Genomic DNA, 12,233 nt, shown 5'->3' on the forward strand with positions numbered 1-12,233 from the left:
GAATAAATACTATGACGATTGGACAGAATCTGTCAAAATATTTATCTGTTAGATAATGTTTATCTGGTGGTAGTCAAACAGGCCCTTAAAAATATAGTGCACGGCACACGCGATCGCGTAAAAGCCTGAAACACGTATTGTCTTGTCACACATTCTGCACACATTCTACCAGGATAAAAAAATTCCAAAAATAAATAAAAACCGACTTCAATTAACCACCAACACTAAAAAAATAAAAAAATAATTTAATTTATTACCCGTATATTATGTATACAAGAGTTATTGTAGATCTATAGTAATCTTTTTTGGAGCCGGTGCCAATTAGCCGCACGAACCGTCTATCTACTCTTCATAGTGTTTTGCGACTCCACATTGGCACCGACTACAAAAAATATTACTATAGAACTACAATAACTCTTGCATACATAATATAGGGTAATAAATAAAATTATTTTTTACTTTTTAGTGTTGGTGGTTATTGAAGTCAGTTTTTATTTTTTATTTCACTAATTTTTAGTGGCCCCATCGTACTAAAATATGATATGCCTGGTTAAAAACCTACTGTTATAAGAATCATTATAAATCGGTTCATATTTGGCGAAGAAATCGCGTAACAAACATACAAAAAGACATACATTCGAATTGATAACCTCCTCCTTTCTTGAAGTCGGATAAAAACTGAATGGGAACAGTTTCGATATTAGGTATAGTCCGTACAAAATGGCTCCTCACGCGCCATTTTAACTCTATGGGTCAACTGTCATGTCAAAAGAACGGTTCACCTTTAAAATAAGGACTAAAATCGTACTTTTGAATAAATCAATGCATCTCTTGCGCTGATTGCTTGTAACTTAGAAATAATTACTAAGTATGTAATGATGTAATGAGTACTGAGTAGTGACTAATTATTTATTGATGTAAAGCCGACAGCAGTGCAACCATTGCTTCTTCACAGTACAAACTTCAAACAGTTCCTTCGCGAGGAGGAAAAGCGTATGTTATGACGACACTTCTGAATGGTTTTTTTTTCTTTTCTACTATCTCCAGCGGACCTAAAAATATTTATTTCAATAGCTGAAAATGTGTAAAACAGTAGATGTAGCTACTAGCTATACGTTTTACTAATATAATACGCATTATAAAAACAGAAGCGCAAGATGTACAAGACTTATAGATAACTAAATACATAACACAATGCCTTGGTAGCGCGGCGTTGTCTAGTCAACACTCAACAATGGTGTTATCGCAAGGCCGGGCATTATCGCGGGCCGCGGCCCGGACGATCGGGCCGATTGTTTTGCGGGCAATTAGCATGGCCCGTCCCGCACGTGCCATTTCGTGCCGTCCCAGTCGCTGACGGTTCCATTCCAATTTCCAACTTCCAGTAGTTTCAGTGTACCGCGCGCGCTCCACGCGAGCGGCTGTGAGGGGTCGTGTGCGTGGATTTCTCCTCGGTAGATATCGACGCCCTGGTACTTTATTTAACGAAACTTTTTGACAGCTGTCAAAGTTGATGCGGATTGTTTTCAATAAAATAAAGGTACAGCAGAGAAAAGAAAACCTCTTCCTAAAAATGGCAAAAAGCAAACTATATAATAATTTTTAGCTTAGCGTTTATTTATGCAGTTTACTCTTCATAAAATAATATATTAAATACCTACCGTACATAATACTGAAAATGTTTCGATACCTACGTACCATATCATTTGTTTACCTATACATATGGTATGTATTATTAATAATATGTATTATACAGTATATTATATAGCTCATAACGGCAAGTAAGACTAAAGACGTCCTTGTTTCAACATTTCTCCCGTCGGCGCTGGGAAAAGTTTTCACAAAGTCCTTTCGGTCGACGTTAACTTGGCAGTCAAAAGTTCCCATTCTCTAAACTTTTACGCACGCGACTCTCGTAACTTTTGGAATCCCGAACTTTTCTTGAAAACAATCCCATAGTAGGCAATGTCTTGATTCTTGAAAAAGAACATTCTTTGCGGTAGATAAAATAAGTAAGTACCCACCCATTTGGAAAAATATAGGTACCTACTTTTAAGCGTTTGTTGCATAGTGGAACTTGTGTTTTTTTTAAAATATGCAACTATAAATTTGACTCCAGTGTGGTGACTGTTTTGTTCCAAAATGGCGGCAGCCATGATAAAGGATCGGGGATTACGAAAGAAATTAACTCAGGAAGCTATACCGGAGAAAACACCAAAAAAAACCTTCAAAGCGTAAATCCACTCCGAGCAGTTCCAAAAACGACAAGAAGAACGAACAAAACAATAATAAAAAACCAAAAATACAGACTGGCGACCCGAAAGTGGACTTGTTTTCGACGTATCAACCGTGGGTGATCCAGACGTATGGAGATTTGGCCAAAACGAAAACGATAACTTTGAAAAAGTATGCTAGAATTCTTCGAACCCTACGCGGCGAGGAATGCAACAGTTCTGACAGTTCCAAATTTCGGTTTTGGGTGAAAGCGAAGGGCTTTCACGTGGGTAGACCGACGGGATATGAGGCAAAGCCTGCCGACGGTATAGTTTGCCGATATAGCGTCGCTGATGCAGAAGGATGTGCGAGGGGACCAGACGGACAAGAAATCTACACAGGATCGCAGAATGATCCACCGCTATATATCCCGACTCCTCCTTTAAAGGTAAGATGATTTTTTTATAATTTAACATAATATTATTTAATTGTTTCAAATATGAGAAAAGATTCTCAAGTAAACTAAACTTTAAAAATCTCTCTAGACCTCTCCAGCTCCCTAACCACACCACAACCGACCATTTCTGGCTCAATGTAGATTACCTTCTTTTCTCGTGCCTCCAATCTTGCATGCATTTGGAATTATTTTGGATGTGGGGATGTGAGGATCTTAAAAGTACGGTATGGCGGCGGCTCCACTTCGCTCGCAGTGGGATCAAAGAACAGGTGATGTGTGCCACTACAATACCAGGATCGCATAATGATTGAAGCGATTACTCATTTGTTCAAGACGAGTTCATCACCAACCTAGGACTGACGACTGGACCTTCAGTACACTGGTCAAACATCTTTTGTAAAGCTGGTAGATTATTATTACTATAATCACATAATTATTAGTAGGTATAAATATTAATTTCTAGTAGGTACCTAGCAAATAACAACCGTTTATTGCAAGTTTTTATTTTTCATGATTTAAAAACAGGATGTAATCTCTACTAGACTTTAATGGCATTATTATCGCGAAAAGCGATTTGCTTTGCGAGTTACAAACATAACATAAGTGAAAATAAATATACATTGAGAATACCTACCTATATATATATAATATAATACCTTAGTTACCTACTATAGGTGCTGATTTTAAATAAACTTGGTAACGGTTATAATTTGTTCAGTGCTAGTTGCCCCGGAATCTAGATTGTAGTTATGTGTTAAGGAGATCTTATACATATAAATATGACCACAGTCTACACTGTCTTTCGCTAATTAATTATTATTATTTTGCTCTCATGTAGAGCCTTTATGTCAAGTCTTACTGAACTGACCAGGCTTAACATGTATAAAGGAGAGAAAGAAAGAAATAAATAGTGTTGTTTTTCTGTGTCACCTGTAGAGTGTAGAAATGTTGCAACCATAAATTCTCCGACGATTTTTCAGTGAACATCCAATATCGGATAGACGTAGAAGGAGATTTTTGATGGGTATTTTCCAGCAGAGGATGATAGGCATTGGAGAACTGACACAAAACACCTATTTCGAAATAGACTCCAGCGATGGGCGAAAAAATAAATTCTTCCGAAAATTATAACTGTATGTTAATTATCAAAATCTAGAAATCCAAAAGTTGGCCATTCCTTTAATTTATATAATTATGTTTTTATTTTGACAGTGAAAATCTTTTTGTGGCCTTGGACTTGATTGAACCGACTCTCTTTATGCGATTTCTTCGAGCGTTTGCTTTGTTGCGTCTCGTATCTATCGATCTTCATCGTTGGCGCATATTCCACGAGAAAATTTCGATGCAATCGAAACAATTTCATCGATACTTTCGATACAAATCACCAGGAGCGCACAACCGCCAGGAGGTTGAATATTTCAAACCTATGAACATCGATCGCCGCTTATCGCTCGCGGTCGCTGCGGCCGCATTGTTCGGCTCGTTTTTGCTAAACCACGCGCCGCGCTTCGGCGGCTAAATTAGGGCTACCTCCTTTTTTACTTGGCGAAATAATAGACTTTTTGTTAGCAGACACGTTAAAAATCTACTTTGTAGAACAAAGTTTGAATCGTAATGTAACATAATAGTATAATAATTATGTAATATACTTAAATAATATAATATTATAATTTATAATTGTATAAATAATAAGATCTTCATAGATTAAATTATGGTCTAATTTTTAGTAATTTGGTGAATCTTATTTTTTTCATTTCTCTACTAGTTATACTTATTTACCTAGTCAAGTAAGTAAATTGTTGCAGACTAAATCTGAAAACTTACAACCAGCTTACTCCGAAACTTTTTTATGAACTGGGTAGATATTATATCGTACTTACATAATAATAGTTTTATGAGTTACCCGCTGCGCAGGTTTAAAGGTCAGATACCTACTTTTTAAGTGACTATTGTGCTGCAACTGTACTAACAGGTGGCAGCCCTATTGTGAATATAAATTGAAAAGCGTTTATTTAAAGTTTCACGCGTTGATGGCGTACGCATAGATATTGCCGTGTCCCCGGGCACCCTTTGTTACTCTCATCGCATCCAACTTGAATACTTTCTAGTACGGGACAGGTTGAGATAGCAATCGGGGTGGGGACGCGCCGCACACCCGCACAGCCCCCGCGCTGGATAGCGCGGGTGTGCGGGGCGTCCCACCACTTCATACCCCGATTGCCATCTCGGCCTATCGCGAACTATAGGTACCTACACATGTTTTAGCGTTTGTGCAATCACTCGTATTCGATTCGTATTCGTTTTCGTAAAAATACGATACGTAGTGGCCGTCATACAAAAAATACGTACGCTTGTGCACTATTTATTAATGCGTCCGTCGAAATACGAATCAAATGAGTGCACAAGCGTGCGTACTTTTTGTAAAACGGCCACTGCGTCCTATCGTATTTTTTACGAATACGAGTGAGTGCAAAAACGCCCTAAAGATTTTAGTTCATTATTCTTGTTTATTTTTCGAACTAGTATATTTTTAAGTAGTAAGGTATTTTAAAGAGCACGGAATATATTAAACAGTCGTGGGGTGGATTAGTCAACAATCCACATTTTGAAAGCTTGCAGGCACAATCGTAATACAATAAGCTAATTTTAACTACAGATTGACTTAATTTATTTTTAATTGAGACTCATGATCAACGCTATAATTAATCCTAGGTCATTAATACCTATGTAATCAACCGGATGTACCTACTGTATAAGGATTTTTAATAAAATGGCTCCGCCTTCATTCCCTTGGAGGCAATTAAATTATCACGCATCATCACAATTCTGCAGGCCCTACAGGGCTCACGCCGCGCCGTTTAAAAAAATACACAACCATCAAAATTTTTGATCACTTGGCTATATTGAACTGTACACCTAAATATCTTGTAACAGAATTTCTGCTGTCGCTCGCTCCACTGTCCACCGAAAATGCAGCCTTAAATTCCAAGAAGCAAGAAGTGCTAAACATAAAGAATTCTTACGAGACATTTCACCGCGTTTAAAAAAATTGCCTCATCTCGTGCCAGAAGGACTGGCTCATTTTTTGCGCACAGGATGGCTATACCGCTAATTCAGCGCGGAAAAGCCTGTGTACCTACTTTTGCCACGATTCCACGCTGGCATGATTTGTAGGTATATTTATGTGCTTGTACAGTAAGATTGTTTAAGTTTTATTGTAACATTAGCTTATGCTCGCGAGTCACGACTTCGTCCGGTGGACTACACAAATTTATTTCCAAACCCTATTTTACCCCTTTAGGGGTTGAATTTTCAAAAATCCTTTCTTAGCGGATGTCTACATCATAATATAGCCATCTGCATGCCAAATTTCAGCTGTGCGTTGATAGATCAGTCAGTCAGGCAGTCAGCTTTTAGTTTTATACATTTTAGATAGGTAGATTTTACTTAGGTTAAACTTTTAGACGCAAAATAATCAAGTCAGATCCACCACTGCTCTTTGGAAACGTGTCATCAAGGCATCACGGGATCAGAATGTTTAATCCCGGGCCGCTGTGACCGGGCGCGATGCGGCGTGCATTGTGTAATAAATCTGGCGGGCCGTGGCTCGCAGGCCCGTAAATTATGGTTACACTTTTAGACGCAAAAATAGTCAAGTAAGATTCGCCATACATTGGAAACGTGTCATTAAGGCATCACGGGGTCTGAATAATGTTTAATCCCGGGCCGCTGTGACCGGGTGCGACGCGGCGCGCAGTGGCCATTGTGTAATAAATCGGGCGGGCCGTTGGTCGCAGGCCGTAAATTATGGGAACGGATGGCGCGGGCGGGGACGTATGGAACCATGCTCGCGACATCACAAAGGCGCGGCGAAAAAATATTGTTGGGGCGGACGCGCACTGCAGTTTATATTTATTTTTATTCTTTTCATACCAGAAAATTTCCTACTTACGACGCAAATTAATATAATCAATTTAGGTAACTATAACTATATTTATGTTACTATATTAAAGTTACCAAAAATTGTATGGTTCTTCATTGACAAATAACGACATTAAAAAAAATAACAGCCCCTAGTAGTACCTACATTTTTGGTAAATAAACGGCGGTAGTTATTCTTCCCCACTAAAATGGATTCTACGAATGGCAACAATGAGTTGCAAAATTGGTCCTTCGAACCAGATTAAGTTTGAAAAATATAGTGAGTACTGTTCTTATTGTCTGGGTTATTAAGCTGTAAAAGTAGGTATCACCCAGTTCAAATGCTAACAGGCATAGCATTGGCTTGACAGTTGACACATCCCGCTATTTACATTCAGAAATGTGACTTATAATGTTTGTAACAAGCAACAAAAGGTATTTATTCATTTACACCAAAACGGACCGAAAAACGGTGAAAATGACTTAGCAAAAATTGGTCCTTCGAACCGTATTAATTTTAGAAAATACAGTGAGTAGTTCTTCTGATTCTATAATCCTATTCAAATGCTTAGCAGGTATTGCTTGACAGTTAACACATACCGCTTTCTTTACTCACAAATGTGACTGATGTTGATAACAGCAAAAAGTTAGTAGAAGGCGCCAAATCGCTCCATCCTGTTAGGCACCATCTCCACGGACGACAGAATCGCGGCGATAGTTCTTGCCGTGTGACAAGATTCAATACAAACTCTATGAACCGATCTCCACATAGCGATACTATAGCGGCGATAATTTGTATCGAATTTTGTCACTCAGCTAGTTTCTCGCCCGTGGAATTGGCGCCTTAGCATTATAATAGATTTGAAAAGATCGAAGTTTCCGTAGTGCGTATGAACGCGATAGTCAGTGAGAGCAAATAGCAAGGGAGGTATAGTATGGGTTTAGGATCGCTTGAACGTTCACCCGACAGTTGACAGTCCATACACAGTACACACCTACGCTACGCACTGCCTGCGAAGTGCTCGTTACTTACAATATGAAACATGACACTGCTATCTTGCTGTCACTCTACCGATAGAACTAGACATTATAATATAGGTATTCGTAGTTGCTTTGAGGGTGACTGAATGTGGAACGATACATGAATTTGAATCATTTATGGGTTACCTACTGTTTGTCAAAGCACACACAAGACAGACAATCAACACAGGACAGACTCTTTTCATCAGAATACGGTATTTTGACAGCTAGTCAAATCAGTGACTTTTTATCAAACGTCAAAACGCGCGCTTAGTGCCTAACTAAACCTATGCGAGATTCTATGAAGTACTGGTGTGTGACGTCACAATCATTTGACGTGCTTTTTTAGTTTAATCGATAATTTAAAATGGTTATTACACTTAAAACCAACAAAGGACGTAGATTTTAAGTATTTTGGAAAACCCTCTATTTAATTATCACTGAGAAATAATTTATTTTTGATGTAGTCAAATTCCCAATTGAATGAGAGAGGATGCATAGGTAGCTATTAATATTAACCATAGTGTGGGATGGGTAAAGGCAAATAATATATTATGTACTTTTTAATAGCATTTCACATTTTACAAACAAAAATTAATTACGAGGAGAAAAGTATTCGTCAAAGTGATAACTGCTACTACAGAATATAATGTAAACGCAGACGAAATCGAAATTGATATACCTAATTATATGCCCGTGATAAGTCTAACAAATAGTCAAAGTTAAACTTTACCTGTAGGATCGCTTCATTTCCTAATAATATCTAGCCCAACTTAGCTCAGGCAGAAATCCATATCCATTACAGTTCGTAGTATCCATACTCCATTTTAATGTTAAAAAAGGAAAGTGTGTGTCTGTTTACTAGCTTTTTACGGCACATCCGTTTAACCATTTGTGACATTTGGTATAGAAATACCTTGCATTACGGAAAAGGACATAGGCTCCTTTGGTGTAGTCCCCGAAAACCAATGAGTCCCATAAATCTTTATGGAACCTAAATATCTACACGAGTTAGTAATATGCATCGCACGGCTTTCAAATTTTTCCTGTAAAGTAAAAATTAAAAGAAGGAATAGGTTTTGTTCCCAGAGGCTTGCTACCCAGCCAAGTAGCCATCAATTTCTACGCCAGTGAACTTCGCAAAAACCACTATTACAAAAGTGTAACCGCAAAATGTCTTTAGATAACTTCAACCACTACTAGTAGTTGGTGAGAGAAAATTACCGGTAGTGAAGGCTCGTATGATTTATCTGACTACTTACATAACGAAGAAGTGTAATCTAAACTTTTCTATAGTGTCTTTCTACTAGAATTAAACAGTTTTTATGTACTTGTAGTTTAGGTTTACGGAATTTTCAGTTAGAAAATCTAATGATTTTGGTATTTCATATCTTAAGGCTAAGTTGATCTATCGACCGAAGTACCTACGAGTATGGTCTTCATTTTAAATCTCCGGAAGAAAATACAGCTCTCCACCACCTGCTGAGTGACTCTGATCTTTCTTATGACGGCCGTATGTAGCGACCATATTGATATTCCGGATTGATATCATCATTGACAAGTGGCAACACGCACTGTTCGAAAACTTTGGTCTTCAAGCAGTGGGGAATTTTTGACGAGAATACATATCGAAGCTTTCCAAACGCTGTTAAGTATATATGCAGTTGGATTCAGCGGCTATAACCTTTTTCTCAAAATTGGTCATACCTAAGTGGATTGTGTGAATTATGATTCTCACTCTTTAATTTTTATAATTGTTTATATTGTATTGTGTAGTTAGTTGAATCCAGAATTTGATCACAAAATTTAACTGTTCTGCTTATAATATATAAACATTATAAGGATCATAACGACGGGATTTTACCTGATACGTAGTCAAGTCCAGTATAAGACGTAGGAGGGATATTTTAGCGCCTAATCAAGCAAAACGAAATTGTTATTTAAATATTTCACACGATGCACTTTGCAACAGTGTTATCTATTTTCAATTTGGCTAACATAAATCAAAAAGGCAGACCATTTCATTTCATGCTTGCCAAGTCGCCTTAAAAGCTTTGTCGGATAGATTTCTTTGTCCTGTAAGTGGGACACTGCGTTTACCATTGCCACTGTGTGCTTAACGTGCAAACCAACGTGTTAGTGCTAGGTAACTTTATATTACAGGTACCTAATATAAAGTACACATTTCTAATGTCCTACCTACTTCAATAATTCAAGACTGGAAATTGTTCTTGGTCCAATATAACAATTTTATTAATCGGTTCCTAATCGGGTCGAAACTCGGACGTCGCGGATTTTTTTAAATGTAGGTAAGTACTAAACTATCTTTCACAAAAAAAGTTAATAAAGAACTATGAATATTCAATGTTTATGTAATTTAGAACCCAGTAGCCAGTTGATTAGTAATCGCTGCGAGCCCGACGTGCCGACATTCAAATCTACTCCCGTCGGACGTCGTCGTCACGAGAAAAATTCCCAAAATTAATACATAATTTAGCGAACTGTCGTTCGACTTTCACTAAAAGATATTGCTAGTAGGTAAAGAACATTGAATATTGGATGTTTAGGTAAAAATTTAGGTCTCGATAGCTCAACAATGGACCTAATAGGCCGTGATAATGGCAACCGGCAAGTCAAGGTGATATCGCAAACCGGTGACATGATGTCACTGACATCAGTTGATTAGTAATCGCCGCGAGCCCGACTGGAAAGCTAATCTGCGTGTGCAATAGGCTACTTGACAATTTTTTTAAGTTGGTCTTAAATGGTTAATATTTGTCCTATTATATCAAAAAAATTAACACTATATTTTTTTGCGCCCTAAAAACCGTAAAACTTTAATTTAAAAAAATATTTTTCTTAGACAGGTGAAAACACTGTCGGCCATGTTTGGCCGATAGATTATCTGTGCTCTGACGTCATGCATTTGTAAACAACAGCATAACCACAGAGTACATTATATATACTAGGCAGAGGTGGAATTTCAAAAAATCCTTTCCTAGTGGATACCTTCTCTTTACCTACAAAGAACACACTCACCAAATTTCATGTCTCTAGGACCAGCTGTTTAGATGTTTAGGCTGTGTGTTGATATATAAGTTAGTCAGGACTCTAAATTTTATATATATGGATACTACGTTAGTCCCCGCGTGACATAGGAATGACATTTCTTTGTTTACATATTTAATGACGTCACATCATGGCTGACAGCGTTTTCTGCGTTTCAAATAAAAATAAAAATTGTATTTTTTTAAATTGGATTTATATATCCATCCTGCGTTTTTAATAATTGTTATTGATATATTTCGTTGTTTTAAGCAAAATACTATATAAATAATAATTTATTGGACGAAATTAGATATGAGTCAAGTAGCCTATTTCATCGGCGGCTTTGTTATTTAAATCCAATCCGATTAGTCGGACGTCGTCGCGCCGTGAGAAAAATTCACAAATGTAGCGATCTATCTTTCACTAAAGATATTGTTAGTATTTCTTTACTAACAATATCTAATATTATACAATAGATAGGTACTTAATATTAGATGTTGTTTTAGGGGTGGAATGAAATTTAAATTGCAGGTTCAAATTCGAATTGATTGTTAAACTAAAGTAGGTATAGTATGCGACAGATCGAGATGGCAATGGGGATGGGGCATCGCCACTCTACTCGTGTGGCCTCGCGCTACCCGGTGCGAGTGACGTACGGGTGTGCGAGGCGTCCGCATCCCCCCGCCTCATACCCCGATTGCCATCTCGACCTGTCGCGTACTATGGGTAGTAGGTAGTTCTAAAAGTCTCATGGTCTCAATTAGATGGAGGAAGGGGGAAAAACTTACTTACGTAATAGATACAATTTTTTTTAATTTTGCTTAAATTATATTCGACAAGTAGGTAGCCACTCGGAAAATTTGCTGCGCGTTATTTTACAAACGATTAAAACTTGCTATCAGTGAACAACGCAGCAGATATGAGATAAGAGATCAACATAATTATCCGTATGTATAGGTAACAAACAGCCCAACATAATAGACAGTAAAATAAAAACTTAATTCGCACTCCACGTGCGCGGGCGGTCTCCAATCACCTAACCTAAAGCGGGTAGACATGTTCTAAAGTAAAGATAGGAAACACGAGTTCTGCAGAGCGCAGCGCGAGTATAATATGAGCGGCAAGACTCGTACTATCCAGAACTAGAAACCTGTAATCACACGTGCCATTATAGCAACGAAATAGGTACGAACATAACCATGATCCACACACGTGCAACAAAAAGCCAACGCATTCATTCGCATTGCGGGCGTTCGGCTGGCGGTATAGTACCGGGCTCTCAGAACGGGTGAGAGATAAATGTGGGGACGGGTGCCGGGTGGGGGGCGGTGGGAGGGGGGTAAATGCCCGCGCGGCGGCGGGTAATTGGTTCGCGCCGCCCGAGGCGAGCCCGTAGTATCGCGCTTTAGCGACGGCGCCCTCCGGTGTCAGGCGTGGATAATGGGATCCATTGAGTCGAATTTCGTGTTCAAGTTTTCTTCTTTTTTTATATTTTTGCATGCATGTTTTGAATATAAAAAAAAAATATGCTGGCTCAGACAGGCAGGATGATTTTAAAAAGGAAAGTTATTTA

The 12,233-nt window shown here is 38.2% G+C and overlaps 1 protein-coding gene across 1 annotated transcript in view; it reads left to right on the plus strand.

The window, feature by feature from the left end:
• Nucleotides 1-1,413: 1,413 nt before the first annotated feature.
• LOC117983598 (nucleolar protein 4) overlaps nt 1,414-12,233 on the plus strand; it is a 153,811-nt gene continuing 142,991 nt past the window's right edge. Inside the window, 2 exon segments of the mRNA XM_034970205.2 lie at nt 1,414-2,217; nt 2,219-2,662. Coding sequence (XP_034826096.1) covers nt 2,143-2,217; nt 2,219-2,662 — 519 coding nt within the window. The 5' untranslated portion in view covers nt 1,414-2,142.

Source organism: Maniola hyperantus, chromosome 7 (assembly GCF_902806685.2).
Source record: "Maniola hyperantus chromosome 7, iAphHyp1.2, whole genome shotgun sequence".
Taxonomy (NCBI): domain Eukaryota; kingdom Metazoa; phylum Arthropoda; class Insecta; order Lepidoptera; family Nymphalidae; genus Maniola; species Maniola hyperantus.